The sequence below is a fragment of the Equus asinus genome, chromosome 3, assembly GCF_041296235.1.
Source record: "Equus asinus isolate D_3611 breed Donkey chromosome 3, EquAss-T2T_v2, whole genome shotgun sequence".
Lineage (NCBI taxonomy): Eukaryota > Metazoa > Chordata > Mammalia > Perissodactyla > Equidae > Equus > Equus asinus.
Genome location: NC_091792.1, coordinates 107,449,149 through 107,467,881, shown reverse-complemented (window position 1 = coordinate 107,467,881; position 18,733 = coordinate 107,449,149). Strand labels below are relative to the sequence as shown.

General features: G+C 35.0%; 1 protein-coding gene across 4 annotated transcripts in view; it reads right to left on the bottom strand.

Moving 5' to 3' along the window:
• Positions 1 to 1,415: 1,415 nt before the first annotated feature.
• Positions 1,416 to 18,733, bottom strand: part of SULT1B1 (sulfotransferase family 1B member 1) — a 32,263-nt gene continuing 14,945 nt past the window's right edge. For all 4 annotated transcript variants that reach the window (XM_070505718.1, XM_070505717.1, XM_014853111.3 and 1 more), the window contains 5 exons: positions 13,762 to 13,859; positions 11,906 to 12,032; positions 11,178 to 11,272; positions 7,600 to 7,780; positions 1,416 to 4,586 (listed from right to left, as the gene is read on the bottom strand). In XM_070505718.1, coding sequence (XP_070361819.1) covers positions 4,474 to 4,586; positions 7,600 to 7,780; positions 11,178 to 11,272; positions 11,906 to 12,032; positions 13,762 to 13,859 — 614 coding nt within the window. In that variant the 3' untranslated portion in view covers positions 1,416 to 4,473. The remainder of the gene's footprint in view (positions 4,587 to 7,599; positions 7,781 to 11,177; positions 11,273 to 11,905; positions 12,033 to 13,761; positions 13,860 to 18,733) is intronic.

Genomic DNA, 18,733 nt, shown 5'->3' with positions numbered 1-18,733 from the left:
TATAAGGGAATAAACGACATTTCCTATCATGGAATTATCTTCTGGAACTGCCTTACATAAAAGGGAGAAACACAAAATATAATTTGAAATGATTCCTATAAATTTATGAACCTAAATATGGAAAAGTTTAAATCAATACACACATCCTCTTCAAAGCTTTAAAAATTGTTTTGGACTTTGTATTTATAGTGATAAGTATTGCACAGGTTAAACTGGTAGAATGAGCCAGTGGACACAGGGATAACAAACAATGCTGGTTTTGGTTTTGGCTGACAACATGGAGAGCACTGACCGTGCCTGAGTCCTTGAGAGTTTACAAACTATGGAAACCTTTAGAATGTTTGCCTTTTTTCTTACATCCATGCTTACATTTGAGAAAATATAATAGAAGTTAACCATTGTTACCCCCCGAGACAGCAACAGATTTAGTGTATTTTCACTGGACAAAATTCCAGTCCAAAAATCTCATGCAAAGTTCTGAGTGTGTTATCTAGATTAAAAACTGAAGACTAACTCTTTTTCAATAAAAACTAGAAATTACAAGGATAAGAATTACAGCAATTTCCCATCAGAAACCATGGAAACAAGAAGAGTGTGAAGTGAAATATTTAGACTTGAAAGAAAAAAAATGAACCTGGAATTCTATACCTAGAAAAATTAGCTTTCAAAAGTGAAGGAAAAGTACTTTCCAAGACAAAGAAAAACTGAGAGAATTCATTTTGAACAGACCTTCTCTGTAAAAAATGTTAGATGATTATCTTCAGACATAAAAAAAATGATATACGTCAGAAAGTTGGGTCTATATAGAGGCAGGGAGAGCATCAGAGAAGGAATCAATGAAGGTAAAATAAAATCTTATATTTTTCTTTTTGTTAATTTATCTAAAAGATGACTGTTTGTTATAATCATAGTAACATTGTATTGGGTGATTAGAGCATGCAGATAAGTGAAATGAACAACAGCAATGTTACAAGGGATGGGAGAGAAGAATTGGGAATATTCTCTTATAAACTACATGAACTACATGTGAATTGGAATAGTATTGTTTGAAAGTAGACTTCGGTTAGTTAAAAATCTATATTGCAAACTTTGGGGTGACTGCAAAATATTTTTATAAGCATAATCAATATGCTAAGAAAGGAGATAAAATGGAGTCATGTAAAATGCTTAGTTAAAATCAGAGAAAGGTGGAAAAACAACCTCTGGCAACACTTCATATAAGCATGGTATAAACATACCAATTAAATGGCAGAGATTTTCAAAGTGTGTGTGTGTGTTTGTGCACGTGTGTGTATATAGAATATATAAAAAATATGTATATTTTCTACAAAACATACACACACATTTAAACATAAAGACCCTGAAAAGTTAAAAGAAAATGCATGGAGAAGGATATACCATTTTAACACTAATAAAAAGAAAACTAGAGTAACTGTATTAATTTCAGACAAAACATTTTTAAGAACAAGAAAAATTATCAGGGTAAGGGGGATCATTTCATAATGATAAAAGGATCAATTTCCCAAGAAGATATAACAATCCTAAACAGATATACATCTAACAATAGAACATCAAAATTCTTGATGCAAAAATCTACAGAATTTCAAAGAGATGTAGGCAAATTTATTAGACTCACAGACTTTAATACCCTCTTATCAGTAACTGATAGATCAAGTAGGCAGAAAATTAATAAGAATATAGTTGACATGAAGAGCATTGTCAATCAACTTGATGTAATCCACAGTTACAGACTACTTCATCCAGGAAGAACAGAATAAATATTCTTCTCAAATTCACATGGAGTATTCCCCAAAATAGATTTCACTCTGAGGCAGGAAACAGATCTGAATACTTTTTAAAGACCAGAAGTTAAACAAAGTGTGTTTTTAGATGACAGTGAAGCTAAACTAGAAATCCACAAGCAAGCTGCAAAATCTTCAAATATTTGGAATTTTAACAACACTAATTTTTATTATTTCTTTTCTTCTGCTTATTTTCTCTTTAATTTTCCCTTTATTTCTTTTCCTAAGTTGGAAGCTTCAATTATTGATTTCAGATCTTGCTTCTATGCATATATACATTTATTGCTATAGATTTCCCTCTAAGCACTGCTTTCACTGCATCTCACAAATTTTGATAAGTTGTATTTTCATTTTCATTTAGTGTGAAATGAATTTTTCTTGAGACTTCTTTGACTCCTGTGTTATTTAGAAGTGGGTTGTTACAATTCCAAATATTTATTTATTTATATTTGAAGTGTGATTATTGAGGTGCCATGGATGAGGGAGTAATCACGTCAGTGCCAAATACTTGCTGACACTTTCTTTATATCACATGCTTTGGTTAGAGAAAAATAGAATGAGATTACTCTAACTTTTTTTTTTGAAAATTATACTGATGATTGTTGAATAGGAGAAATAATGATAAAATCATTGTTTTAGGAAAAATTTTGTGGCAGTTTTCTGACTGATTTCAAAGGATATCAGGTACTTCTGAATCTGGAATTCTAGTAGGACTGCTACAGTGTGGTATGAAATGTGAGCTGATGAGAGAGTGAACCACAGTGAATCAGAGAATAAAGAATGGATACGAGGTAGCAACTTGTAAGAAAGGTAAAGGAAAATCTAAATTCTACTTTTTTTTTCTCAAGTACCTAGAAAAATATTTGGGGCATAGTTAAAACTTACTCAAATTTTTTGAATAAAGTCCAGTTACAGAGATTTATTCCCACAAAGGAAAACTAGGGAAAGTGAAATTATTTCGTGCAGCTAGTGAAGGCAGTTAGTGGAACCAATCTATTACACAGATTAAAGACTAACTCAGAGATATTTAATTTCTTTAAAAAATAGACCATAGTATCAGAAGTCCATACCACATTAATTTATTATTAATAAAGATAATAAAGCAAATAGATATATGATTGGCTTTACTTCCTTGTTGCCAAGAATATTCTAGAAAGCTGGAACTAGTTCACAATACCCCTAGGTGCTCAAGATTATCTATTACTGAACATTTTCTAAGGAACATAGACACAAGTTTCATGCGCTCAAATAATGTATAATACATTTTATAATAAACCTCTGAAAATAACTATCTCCAGGATCATGGATATACCACTGCTAGGAGATTTGCTGTTGGCATTAGATCAATCCCCCGCTGGTGTTGGGGAAGAGAGATGTTACAGGCTTGAGGAGCTATTGCAGCTGCAGAGGCTGATAGATATTCATCTGAGAAGGCAAAATATTGTAATCAAATTATCGTAGCTATCTCAGTTATGGCTGAAGGGGTCTATAATATGGCAGATCTCCTTTCCAGAACAAGTATGGGCCCAGGACATGCTAACAAACCTTGAGTTTGTGAGCTTGGGCTTGGTATGTAATTTGGCACATGCCAATATGATCTGCAAGCAAAAGACTGCACATGGAGATATAAACAATTACATCTAAGGCAAAGCTGGAGTTGAGAAATAAATGTTCCAAGGAAACATTTTGCAAAGAGCCTGTTGATAAGCATACGTGTGGAACAGTAGATAGAAGGGACCTTGGGTCTAGAGGGCATAGTGGAGATTGAGCCTAGAGAGTCCCCCTTAGGCACCAGATTGGGAAATTTTAGCAGCAGCTATGATCTTATCTGGGGTATTCTAGGTGCTGTTAGGGGATCCAAATCTGTTCAGACACAGGATGAAGTAATTGAAATTCCCAAATGGTGACCAGAGCATGGCAATAGGTGATTCTCTGAAGTTCAGAAGAGGCTGTTGAGATCTGGAAGGACTCTTCACAGGAAACAGGTTCCAGCCTTTAGTCCAGGCTCTCAGAGCAGAGTTCCCATTCCCAGGGAAGAGCTGGAGGGAGACTAATGTAGACCTTTCACCTTTGGAGACTCAGAAACTATATTTTCAGCAATAAGAAATTTGGATACTTTCAAAATTAGGCATAGAAACAGCGTTTCTAAAAACTGAACCAAATGATCTGGAACATGAACAATGCTATCCAAGTAGAAACACTTCAAGAAGATGGGCTATGACTCAGGGAACAACATAAAACCCAGGAGACAGCAGTGGAACAGAGTGTCCTGGGTCAAGTTTTCAGAAAATGGAAACTGGGGCAGAGTTAGGAAATATATTGTCAGTGTGAGAACAGTATTTTTTAGGCCATGTTAATAGGGAGGGGAATTCAATCTTAAATCATAATATATGGAGATTGAGTAGAATAAATACTTTCTCTCTCATCAGCATTAGTCTAGGAAAAGGCAGAAATAATCTACAAAAAAGGTAGCAATTGGCCCTAACTTTAGAGAATTTAGAAGCTTTGTCTGGAGCAAAACTGAGAACTAAGTTAATGACATTGAAAAATCAAAGCTTTAAAAGCAGATTCTCTCCTTTATAAATCCATTTGATTGCCCAAGTCATATCTGTCCCTGTTTCAAAAAATTACAGGTGAGCTCTTCTTTCTTCAGATTTGCAGCTTCGGTCCTTTAAATCTCCATGCGGAACTGAAGTGCAATTCCAGACATTTCCTTCTTATAAATGGCATCAAATTTCTCATTTTGGGCCACTGTGAAGTAATTCTTCCAGTCACCTGCAATCCCTAAAAATAGCAAATAAGAAAACAGCTGAAAGAATAAAACATTTCCATTATGAAGGAAACGCTAATGTATACAAATAGAAAGGTTTAGAAGAGTTAAAGAGTTAGCTTTGTATTTGAATAATTTAAAATATCAATTGTCTTATTGGTAATTCTTCCCATTTAGGCAGGTGGCTTATAACTGAACACAGTCTCACTTTTAAAGATAGATTCTGAGAAGGGCTAATTTTCTTATCTAAGTTTATGGGCTGGTACAATAGTTTCCTGAAGGAGATTCCTTTAGTGTTACTAATTGTCCTGGCTTGTGGGGTTACTACTGGACACTGGATCAGTGGACAGGGAATATTTTGTCTCATGAGTTAGTTCTGGAAACTGTACAGGGCTGGTTATCAGCACAACCAAACCAGAAATAGAAAGCTGATTTCCCAGATTTTATAAATAAGGATAGTGTGATATTTGGAGGATAATTGTTTTTTCCTGAGTTTACTAGACTTATACTTTATTTGCATTTCAGAGAAGAAGAATAGCATTAAAATCAAACATATAACATGACTGAATCATCTTTACCAAAGTAAAACTTTTGGGTTATAAATTTACATTTAACCTCTTATACTTGGATGTTTATAAATACTTATTAGAAAAATAAATTCTTAATGGACTGCCAATGTGCTTGGAGAAAACCACATACTTTTTCTGTTTATGAAATTTTAAATATATGCTATTGAACTGCAAGCTATATTAGCCCATGATGTGTTGATGAATATTTCCAGTCCTTTTAATGAAAACCTCCCCATAGACAAGGTTGCTTCCCTGGTTATTATACTTTGTTCTGTGTTCACCAGATGGCAAAAGCTCTTTGGAATGTATGTGGGGGTAGGGTATATTTGAGATAATATATCTGTAAAGATGTCATTTAAAACAGAGGACACAGATATTAACAATAAAGAGTTATATATAAACTATTCAAATGATCTTCTATTTTGAGTATAAATTATATAATATACACAAACACATTCGCTTCACAAAAGTAAGGGAAGTATAAAAGTTTTTTGATAAATTCAATGTTGTCCAATGCCCAGATTTTTCTGTTTTGTTGCAATTGAAAATTGGTACAAACATTGAACGTCATCTGTCCTTTCTCTACTACCTTTACTATTGTATTACTAAATTATGACGTTGATTTATCCAACATAGCATCCTTCAAGACTGACTGTGCCTGGACCTTTGTCCACACTTCATTGTGAGTCCTCTTCAGCATCCATTCACATGCATGCCTATTGCATTACATACTAAGCTTCTTAAGGCAGGCGCATGTGTCATTCATCCCTGCCTGTTCCAGAGAATATGTGCCACATATACGTGTTCATGAAGAGCTTTCCTATGTGTGGATAAATGAATGAATGGGTATTCTTTAAATGTTTATTGGATGCACAAATGAAGAAATGGATAGATAAATCTTGAACTGTTTAGACTAATAGGACTTGCTGTTTTTGTATGTATTATTTATGGTCAGAAAAATATTCCAAACACTTACATATCAGTTTCCATAATCTTCCCCAATAGCTTGGGTCATAGGTGTTATTACTTTCTTCATATTGTCAGTGATGTAACCAAAACTTTGGCAGATTAATTAATGTGTTCAAAATCATGGATTCAGGGAGTGGCATAGCCTGGAAAAACCCTAGTTCAATCTGACCATAAAGAATCTGTTCTTTATGACTTCCAGAGGGGATGCAAGACTGTTCTTCTTATTAGACCAGCATACAGTCTTTTCTGTTGTAGTTGGTGAAACCATAGAATCCAGATAGTGAGCTTATCTTCTCTATCTCTATGCCCTAATGAGATATCATGGGATGGTATCAATTTTCATATGACTGGGGATAAAAGATTACATCCAATGATCTGGCATAAGGAGAATTTGCCTTGTTTAATGCAGGAGATATTTTCCCCCTGATTCTTCCACCAGGAGAGTGTGTGTGTGTGTGTGTGTGTGCATTCATCTTTGTTCAATCTTACAATGCACCATTTACAATAAAAAATTTGTTTTGCCCTCTTGTAATGGAGGTTGTTTCTGAAAATTTAAAAAAAACATAATTTGAAAACACTGAGACCATTTGCTATTTTAATAAGTTATGGAGAAACATGTTTTAGAAAAAAATATAACTGCCAAAATCGAGAATTTTCATCCACGTGTTCATATGTACAATACATTCCTAAGATTATGTTTACTTCCTAGCATACCAATTGAAATTCTACCTCTTTCTCTCCAATTCAATAAAGAACATTAAAAATAGGGGGTGGCATTATTACATGGATAGCTTTGTAAATTTGTTTAATTTGTTAAATGTATTATTTTTATCATTAACAAAACGTTTTGACACAAAACACACAGGATTTACTTCAGTGGAATAAAGTTGTATTTCACCAGTGAATGTCATATTCCTCTATTATCATCTTTCTAATTTAAATTTAGATTCCACACTGCCTATAATTCAGACAGTATTTTTAGGAAGCAAAAACTTCCCATAGGGTGAAAATAATGCCCTTTTTCTTGGTGAATGCTTCTTAACAAAGTGACCATTGTTTTCTAAAGGATACAGGGTCTTTAAAGAAGATAGTACTATATTGAGTGACATTAATTTATCACTGACGAGGAGAAAGAGGTCTATGCCAATTTAGATAAAGAGTTAAGATTTAGGAACAACAAATTTGGAATAACTCACACCAGAATCAAGAAAACCACTCCCATTTATCAGAGTAGTAAATAGCAGAAGAAATATGTATCAAATTCTCAAAGTATTCTGATGACAGGTTTACATGCATTATTTCCTTTAATAATTTCTAATCTAATACAGTAACTTTTTGCCACAGGCATTTTTAGTGTCCTTATTTTACAGATGAAAAACTTGATGCCAAAACTGGCTAAGTAACTTGGTAGAGATCACAAAACTAATCATCATTTCAGAGTAATTTATAAAAAATGAAAAAGAGAAATTAAACTCAGCAAAATATTCACCTTTGCGCATAAAAGAGGATTTGCTGTGATCCATCACTGCACTTGGTAGATGTGTATAATTCACCAGAGGATTGTCCTTCATCCTTTCAAATGAGGTGTGGTGGACAATCTTATCCAAAATGTCATCATTCAGGTTCTTCTCTAGAAATCTAACAATCTTCTTGATTTCCTGCTTTGGATTCTATCAGTGGGTAAAGAGATATATCCAAGAAAATGGCAAACAAGTAAATTATTAACATAATGAGAAAAACTATAATATTTATAATTTGTTTTCTTAAATGTTGATTCTGAATATTGAATTCATATTTGGTTGGGTCTGTTAATTTTTTTCAAAATTTAATCATAAAAAATCAATAATTTATGTTGAGCAAAAGTACAATGGAAATATTTTGTTTATTCTAAATCTTGCATTTTTAGTTTATATTCAAAGTACAATAAGAACAAGCTTCGAGCTAAATAGTAACAATATTTAGAGAAAAAAATCACAACAGCTATTTTAAGCTCAATTTGTAATCAGATTTGAACTGTGAATGTTTTAGGCACCTAGTATCTTTGTATTCTTCCTGACTTTATTTTCCTGTTCTTAATCAAAATTTCTTTCTTGTGTTTAATAATATTTAAAAAAGTAAAAGTAATAATAAACAACTTCAAGTATATTTGCCTCTATAAATACTGATTAGACCTTGGTTGCACATAAATAATTAAAAATAAACTCCAATGAAGTTGCAAAGATATCAAGACCTAAATTATTCATTAACCATGGAGGATAAAAAAAAATCTGAGGAATGGATCATTTTAAAGATTCCAATGACATAAACTTAATATTGGAAATTTTTAAGAAGCTAAACTAAAATCTGCATGGATATGTCTACAGAGATTTGAGGAGGTAATATCTAAGTGATTTGAAAAAGATAAGTCAGAATTTGATAAGTCAGAAAGATGCGGGGTGATGAGATGTTGAGAAGTGAATTTCAAGTAGAGAAAATAGTTAAAATTCTTGGAGGTATAAGGTGTCATGGTGTGTTCAAGGGAGAGAAAAAGCAAAGTGGTTGGAGTAGGTTTGAGTTGTTCATAGGAGTGAGAGAGACTATAAAAGTAGGAAGATGAATTGAGATAAAATTGAGAACATCCTTGGATGTCCTGGTGAAGGGTTAGGACTGTTATCTGTTATGCAGTAGAGAAGAAACAGCATTTAAGAATGTGTCTTATTAGCTGTATGTGTGTACATGTACACATGTGTGTATGTTTTGGCAAAGAATTCCCTATAAGGGAAGGCCTCCGTGAGAAGACATCTGTGAGAGAAGAATGACAATGCTACCTAAGGGGTGTTAGTGGTTAGAATGAGTAAAAGGTCAGAAATGATGATAGTGGAGAAAAGGCCAAAAGAAAAGTTAGTAGTGGTACTAGGAAAAAGCATAGATGGACAGGCAAATAGTAATTTCTGTTAGGGATTCAAAGTGTTTAGAGAATAATATGGCCACTGCCAAAGTATCAATGATGATTTTAGTTTACAGACCAGCAGAAGTTAAAGCAGAGAGTGCTGGCTCCTATTGACTCTTCTTGTGCTATATTTCTCTTTCACCTCACTGACAGAGAATTTATGGAGATACTCATAAACCTGATGTAAATTAAACTTCTCTCTGAATTTTTTTCTTGATATATAGTTATAATTTTGTTCTATAGTTGTTATATTAAACCTCATTGTAAAACATTGTCTAAAAATGACTGTATGACAGGAGAAAAACATTATCTACTAAATATGATGTATGTAGAGTGTTTGAGTGGGATTCAAAATATCTAGATATGCTTATAAAGCTGATTAGGCCAGACTGTAAATCAATATGAATGAGTTGATTTGAATAAAACAGTTTAGATGCATGCGGAGAGAAATGGTTGACACGAGAGTGTCACATGGGGGACAGCATGGTGTGTGACTCAGAATTTGGATACTAGTCTAGCCAAGGAGATGTATTTTCCCATCCTATGGGGAGAAGAGACTATATTCAGAAGCTAAAATTGCTCTTTTGATAACACTAATGAATGCTATCCTGGTGTCCATGAAGTAAAGAGAGATACTTGGTACAGAAGGACAACTTTTTCTCTTATGAAGAATTCTTAATTTAACTCTAGCTAATTAAACGCTCAAGGAATATGACCACTTTTTAAAAGCGCTTTTATAAAATTCAGTTTTGCAACCATGTATTGCCAGCAACTTGACGTTAACTGCCTCAAGTCCTGCATAAAGGTGCAATGGTAGGGTTTAGACAGCAGATTCTTATAGGCTGCAAACAAGTGTGATGGAAGGTGGGAGCCTGGGCAGAGCAGGAAAACTCTCTTTTTGATAAGATGTGAGAAATGCTCTGGGGCGGGGGGGTCTCAGCAATGCTTGGAGCAAGGGAGAGTTTACATGGGGCATGATTTCTGTTATGCAAAGTGGGATTGATTTCTGTCACGCAAAACTAAAGTGTTTGTTATTACTGCTCACTCATTCATTCAAGCAATGAATTATTCATACAACAGGTAATCATTGAGGCCCTATTTACTTGGTGGGTACTATACTAGGTACTGCAGATGCAATTACAACAACAATAGATATTGTACCTTCTATTATGAATCTGAAAGTCTAAAATTATCTTCATTTGCATGCTCAGGCTTTTACAACTAGAGGAACATGGTTTCCACATAGTTCCCTGTGTGTGTGTGTGTGCGTGTGTGTGCATGTGTGTGAGTGAATTTGGTTAATTTAAGTAGAATAGCCCCAGAATAGGCCTGGAACTTTGCAGTAGTATTTGACCTAATAGTAGTTCATACAAGAGACTAGATGAACACTTATATGAGTCCCTGAACCAAGAGGAAGATAGTAAGAAAGTAAAGTTGGGGGACACATTTGAAAGATATAATAGCTAGAGCATGTGAACCAGTGAAATGTTCAGGATACAGTAGAACCATATCCACTATATGGAGGCCAATGAGAATAATTTGCTTTCAAATGGACAAATAATATCATTAACCGAAAGAGAGAATAAAAGAAGAAAAGGGTTACATGTTGGAGAAAGGAAAGCAAGATGAGTTTAGTTTTGAACATGTTAAATTTGAGGGTCATTTTAATAAAAGCATGGGTTTGAATTCAGGGTAGAAGTTAAAATGCAGTTTTTGGGGAGTCATCAGCACATAAATAGTTTCAGCAACAGTGGGTATGGATGTAATCATCGAAATACAGCAAACAGCTCAAAAAGAAGAATGACTAAAAGATAGATGGAGATCCACAGGAAAATCATGAGAGTGTGATAATCTGTTAAATGTAGGAAAGAATTTCAAAAGGAAAAGGTGCTCAAAATAAACACAATGGTTAAAAATGATAAGAGGAATAAAAATGTGGTTGATTTCACAATTAGAAAGTCATTAATGATCTTAGCAAGATTTGAGTAAGAGGGCATGGAGAATAGGTAAAGCAATCATACCATTTTGGACTCCATAGATTAAGCTGAAAAATATATATTAATATATAAGTATATATTAATCCTTTTACCCCAGAATGTAGTAGAGGAATTATCCAGAATGAATTTCTACCATTTTACCTCTTTCAGATCTTCATAGTGCAAGAAAAGTATTGGATGTTCTTCCTTTTTCTTCCACCAGCTCTTAACATGATTAAACCAGGAACCATAGGCCACTAAAACCAGAGAAAGAGTCTATTTCCATAGCATTCATCAAATTAAAGATTTGCTTTTGAACAATATGTCAAATTGTAAAAACATTTTGGGAAATGTTTTAGTAACCAAGGGAACTGAGAATATAAGGCCAATTAAAAAAATAAAATCAGCCATTATTGATATACAAAAAATCAGATTAAAAAAAAATATAAAGTACAAAGGAAGAATTTCAAATGAAAATACATTGACCTCCAATACGTTATATTTAGCCTCACACAGAAGGAAATTATGCTTTTATGAAGTAATCATATCAATTATTTATCTGAGTACCATAAATATATATATAATAGACGTAACTAATGATTTGAGCAAGTTAATTTCTATTGTGAGCAGGAACCGAGAATGGATTTCTAACAAATGAAATAAACTTGAGAATATTTTTATTAAGCCAGTGTTTAATACCAAGTTTGTATATTGTATGTCATAGTAAAATATTAGATTTATTTGATGCAATTTTTAATAGAATTTTAATGTACTTGTTACTGACTTGGAAAAATAAGTGTTTTGAAAGGAAAAAGTCATACTAGTTACAGTTAATAATATTATTAATAATAAAATAATTACTTATTAATTTTAAGCCAAGGCCTACCTACCCTTTCCAGTCAAGAATCTCTCCAGATATTCTCCCCAGGTGCCAGGAAAAGGTTCCATATTATTCATTAAGTCAAAATGGTAATATGAGACAGCAACATCCTTGGCATTTCGAGCCAGATAAATCATCTGCAGGGGCAGGAGGAAGAAAATTAAATGGATAATATTGTATTTAAGAAAAAAATTAACATACAGGCAAGTAAAACAACATATTTGAAATCTATGAAATTAAAAAATAGGAAAACATTAGAGAAAATTAATGAAACAAAAAACATCTCTTTTTAAAAAATCAATAAGATTGATAATCACCTAGCAAGTGACAAAATAAAAGAGAGAAGACACAAAAAACTAATATCAAGAAAAAAACAGGTGGTATCATGAGAAATCTTGCAATTATTACACGAATAATAGGAGTATGAAAAGATGCTCCATATCATATGTCATCAGGGAAATGCAAATTAAAACAATTTATTAGAATGATTAAAATTCAGAACACTGACAATATCAAATCCTCGTGAGGATGTGGAGCAACAGAAATCCTCATTCATTGTTGGAGGGAATGCAAAATGGTACAGCTCTTTGGAAGAAACTTTGACAATTTCTTAAAAAAACTAAACATACTCTTACCATACGATCTAGCAATTACACTACTTGGTATTTACACAAAGAAGCTGAAAAATAAAGTTTACCCAAAAACTTGCAAATGGATGTTTATAGCAGCTTTATTCGTGATTGTCAAAACTTGGAAGCAAGCAAGATGTCCTTCAGTAGATGAATGGATGAATAAACTGTGGTACTTCTAGACAACAGAATATTATTCAGCACTAAAAAGAAATGAGCTATCCAGCTATGAAGAGACATGGAAGAACCTTAAATGCATATTACTAAGTGAAAGAATACAGTTTGAAAAGGCTGTATGATTCTACTATATGATATTCTGGGAAACACAAACCTTTGGAGGCAAGAAAAAGATCAGTTGTTACCAGTGTTGGGGGGAAAGAGGGATGAATAAGTAGAGTATAGAGGATTTTTAGGGTAGTGAAACTACACTACATGATACTATAATTGTATGTATATGTCATCATACATTTGTCCAAATCCATAGAATACACAACACAAAGAATGAACTCATAAAAATTATGGACTTTGGATGACGATGTGTTAGTGTAGGTTCATCGGTTGTAACAAATGTACCACTCTGGTGGGAAATGTTAATAATGGGGGTTCTATGCACGTGTAGAGGCAAGGATATACGGGAAATCTCTTCACTCTCCTCTCTATTTTGCTGTGAACCTAAAATTGCCCTAAAAATAAATAAAATTTCTGTAAAAAAAAGTTTGTTAAAAGAAAAAATAAGAAGGGAATATTATAAAAACCTTTTCATTACAAAATTCGACAACTTGGGATTCCTCACACATCACAAGCTAGTAAAAGTCAGCTAAGATGAAATAGATAATTTGATTATCACCATATTTATTGAACAAATTGAATTTCATATTTAAAAGTTTCCAAAATCAAATATCCAAGCACAAATGTCTCACTGGAGAATTTTACCAAACAATCAAATAAGAACCGACATCCTTATGTTGAGTTTTCAAAGAATGAAAGAATGTTAGGGACACCTGGGAATGAAAGTAACAATATTGTGCTGAGATAAAGAGCCTATTGCTACGTAAATATGGAAAATTTGAGTATGTAGGTTTAGACTAAAATATATATATTTTTAGTTGAAATACTTTCTCATGTAGCTTAGTTCTCATGGTAACAAGTAAATGAAACATTTGAGCAGTTACTTACTATGTGAGTGAATAAAGGGGTCGGGAAACATTAGAAAATTGACTTGCAGCCTAGAATATACCTTGCAGTTGTTCTCCCAGAAAGACTTAGGAAGGAGATCAATTGGTAGATGTGTCTTCACAAGGCGGGGTGATGGATTCTTCTCTAATTGTTCTATACCTGGGAAAATTTAATTTGGTGTTTAGAGATATTAAAGTCTTTACAGAGCCTTCATTTCCTGATTTTCTCAACCAACTTTTCAAAATATTTTTGAGCAGTTTATAAGGCTGCTAAATTTTGAGCCAATCACAGGCATGACTTATTTTGATTCAAAGAGGCAATATTGTGTAATCGTTAAAGGCCTACATTCTGAGGATAGCCTCCTAAGGTTCAGATTCTATGTCTATCACTTCCTCATTTCGAGACATTTGAAAGTATCCCAATCTCTATGCTTTACTTTCTCCACCTCCAAAACAGGAAGGAATAGTACCAACCTTAGCAATTTGGAGTTTCATCATAGCTGTGCATTACTATAAATGATTATAAAAAAGTTTTCTGAGTGTTAAAGAGATAGGGATAATTGGTAATCCTCACATGGGCTATTGTTTTGCATCAGCTATTATAGTATGGATGAGGTTATTTTTGCATAGCATCAGCTATTGCATCTGCATTTTCATTATTTACTTTATGTATCGTATATATGTGTAATATATATATGTATGCAAAATGAAAATGTTGTGCAATCTTTAGGTGTTAGCTGGACTCTCCAAAGTCATACAACTAATACGTGGTAGGACTTGGATAGAAATGAAGTCTTTGAATGAGAGATATATGGCCTGTCCTGAGGCAGAAAGTTTCCATTTATTTTCTACGTTCAGAATTAGGAAGATCTCAGTGGCCTGGATCTCACTAGATAAGTGACTTGGCCAATCTGAAGGCACTTTCGGGGTGAAAGCGTACTCAAAGAATTTTTGACATAGACTAGGGAGAGATGGGCTAGCCCCCTTTATTTTTTTTTTAAGATTTTATTTTTCCTTTTTCTCCCCAAAGCCCCCCTGGTACACAGTTGTGTATTTTTGGTTGTGGGTCCTTCTCATTGTGGCATGTGGGATGCCGCCTCAGCATGGCTTGATGAGCCGTGTCATGTCCATGCCCAGGATCTGAACCCACAAAGCAGAGTGCGTGAACTTATCCACTCAGCCACGGGGCCGGCCCCTGGGCTAAACCTTTTAACTTACTATTCTTTTAATGGACCAGTGGCTTTTATCTCATCCAAGATATATCTTTAATGGTGTCATTTCCTTTAGTCTCCAACCCTTAAAATCTCAATTATTGTTGTCTTCTCCTTCAGGTTTCACATCCAATAAATCTAAAAGTCTCACGCATTTTTTCGCGATATACTTATATCCAGTCTGACTTCCAGATTAAGTGTTAATCCTACATTATCTTCCCACGTTTTGCATATGAAGGCACACCTGCACAAAATTGTAGCTGACTCACTCATTCAAAGAAATTTTATGCTTCAATTGTTTAGAATAATTTATGACATGTGCTAAGAAGCCACTCAGTCTCTCTCTAGTAAAACATCTTTTTAAATGTTCTACATAACAATTATTTTTGTTTACTAGTCTATTTACTTATTTGTTTGTTTATTGTCAGTTCCCATGCCTCTGCCCCAACCCCACCCCCAAACACACACACTAGAATGGGGATTCTATAAGAGCAGGAATGTCATTTATTCAGTTCACCAACGATTATTCTGTGGAGAACAATGCATAGCACATGCTGTATTAAGAAGAACTTAATATCAGTGCAGATAGGGTTGGCAAACTTAGGAAATAAAGATGTAAGTATCCCAGTTAAATTTGAATTTCAGATAAACAACAGAATCCTTTTAGTGTAAATATCTCTCATGCAATATTTGGGAAGTACTTATGCTAAATAAAACAACAACTTATCTGAATTTCAAGTTTAATTGGGTATCCTGAATTTTATCAGAAACATTAATTCTACACATTTAAAATTCCACCAGATATTTCATCATGCTTCTACTGGCCTGGAAGCTACAACAACTTTACCTACTGACAAATAAAAATGGCAAGTAATAGGATGTATTGGAGTATATGAGGAAGCCATTTGGTGTAAACCTAATTCGGCCTGACCTTGTCTTTCCAAAAGGGCCTGACTGAGACCATTGAGCATGCATTGTATATGTGCTTTAGGGATTCCCTATGGCAAGAGCAAAGGCCCTTTTAAGATAAAGGTGCAACTTCCCTCCCCCTCCCAACAGTTGGGGTCTCCTTAAGGATTAAGCATCTTTCCTTAGGCTAGAAACTGATTGCTGCGCTCACCTGTGACTGTCCAGCTTGAGACAATAGACTTGCCTCCTGCTACACCCACCAAGATAGCAGACCCACTACCTGCTGTGTCCATCAAGTGCTGTGCCGACAGGGCAATCTTGTGACAATTGTGGGAGGGACATTCCAATCACATGTGAAACACCCTCTTTGAGGGTATATCACCACCCTGTGTACCCCCACTTCTTTGGAGTGCTCTGTTACTTTGTGGAAAGACTCTCCCGGGTTATAATCCTAAGATTTAAGTTCACCCAAATTTTCATTTATAGATTGGTTATGGATTATTTTCATCGACAGTTTGTAGCGTAGTTGCGCCAGGATTTAAGAGAAACCCACTGGAGGCCACCTGGAATCTACACTGAACCAGCATTCGGTACCAATAAGGGCCCATTGAGCCCCCCAGATCATTGCACTCTTCAGGTGACCCTGGTGAGTTCTCATGAAACCCAGACCTCCTTACTTTAAGTTGACGGTCCAAGAGTTTATATGAGCTGGGGAAGGTCTTAAGACTAGAGATTTTGAGGGGTACCGGTACATTTCCTAGGTGGAGAAAAACCTAGAGAGAATTCCTAAGCTGCAGGAACTTAGAGGAGCTTGGAGTGAGCTGGGTTGGTTGTCCTTTTAATTTGGCTTTAAATTGGAAAGAATTCTGTTTATAAAGTCTGAACAAACTGCTTGATAGAGAAATGAGAGACTGAACGTGTTCAGCTCACCTCCAAAGAAAAGGGTCCTTGCTCCTCCTGGCCTTCAGCAAAAGGCACCCTTAGATGACTAAGGACCTCAGCGGGAGTGTCAGAGGATCAATCCTCGTGATGTGCAGCGTTCCCATAGGGAACTCCACTCTCATTCATGGTAATTAATTACAGGCTTGTCCAGGGACGCACACATAAGGGCTGGTCACCCGAGCTTCTGAGCCACACGGTGGCTTTAGACTGCCAGAGGAAAAACTGAGGCACATAAGAGAGTGTTTACGACCTTTCTATAGGGAGTAACACTCACAAGCAGCACACTTCTGACCCACTACACTGTCCTTAGAAGTTGTTCAGACTTTATTTAAAAAAAAAAAAAAGACAAGCAAAAAGAAAATTAGGAAAACCATGCTTTTAAAGCTGGCCAGCTCCCGGATGGACAACCTCCCAATAGGACTCCAGCTGTTTTCCTGTATGGAAACAATGCTTGCAAGTATCTAACAAAATGGGAAGGATTAACTAAGAATGACGTAAGTGGCCAATGTGGGGAACGTTTGATATCTCAAAGCTACTGTATTTGCATGCACAAGTAGAAAGAGCCAGCTCTAAAACTAAAGAAAAAGAATGGGAAGCTTATTATGATTGGCATTTAGAGACTTCAAAACGTAATAATGATAAAAAGAATTCTTTACAGGAGACTAACCGTAAATTGGCGGAAACTGTATCTGAATTAAAAAGGGATAAGAAGTCAGAAACTGTCCCACTCTACTTATCCCTTCCATCTCTTCTGCAGCTGCCTTTGGAATCTCAGAGCTCATCTCCTTCTTTTCTAAAGAGCTCTATTCCATTGACATAAAGTAAGTGCTTACAAAAGTTTTTCTGAATAGAATTAACCCAAATGTCTTCATCTCTCTTAAAGTTATAATGGCCATTTTCATCTCCTTTTGAGCTTTGCAACAGGGAACAAAGAAATCTTTAAAGAGTCAAAGGCTCCACCCCTGGGAGCCCCAACTTTGGGTTTCTGGGCCTGATCACCCGGTGACCCCAAGTGGGGTGCCCTCTCTTGACAGTTGACTCATTGAGTATTTTAGTCACCTACTGAGTCAGTTATAAGGGTAGGAGACCTGTGATTTATTCTGTGAACTGTCCTGCTGGGGTTGTGTGCACAGCATAGGAACTGATGTGTGACTCTTATCTTGCTAACCCTCTGGAAGAGGCCATGAGGGCGAGGTCTGATCTCTTCTTTTCCTTTCTTTGTCTGTTTTGCTCATCATCTCTTCTGTTGTCACCAAGTCCAGGTTAAGTTCAGGCTGTACCTGACCAGAGCCTGGACCTTCTGAAAAATCGAAAACTTGGGTTTCTCTGTGCCTTTATGATGCAGTTGGACAGGTAGATCAACCTAGAATGTCATTCAAGTTACAGTCCAGTTTCTGGGAAATCAAGAGCAACTGTCCTCAGAAAACCCTTGCAAGACTGGAAATACTGCTCTAGAGGCAGTTCAGATTCCACCCAGTTCCTTTATCACGAAAAGGATTATCATCTCCCCTCTCCAGGAACTATTACCTAGCCCATCACTAATTCCTAAGACTGAAGAAAAAGAAAAAAGAGAGGGGGAGGAAAAAACAGCTTCCAAATTCTTTTTGGTAACAATCTTGAGTTCTGCTAAGTTAAGTGATAAAAATCTGAGTATCTGGGTAGTTTTTGGATTGGATAGAACACAAACATTGCTAAACATCTAAGTTTATCTACTTTTGGCTTTTTAGTGCAGAGATGCTAAAAGTCTTTGGGTCTTTTACTGTAAAGTGATGTGTTCCTAGAAATTATGAAGTGTTTAGAACGCTGATATAAAAGGCAGTTCATAATTGCTTACCTTTTGTCTGTTAATGGTTAAAAGGTCTAATTAACATATATAATTAAAGCTATTGGAAATTAATAAGGAAAACAGCTCTGCATTCAAGGAAAGTTAAAATGTAAGTTTTCAGTAAAGAGGGTATAAAGAATGGAAATA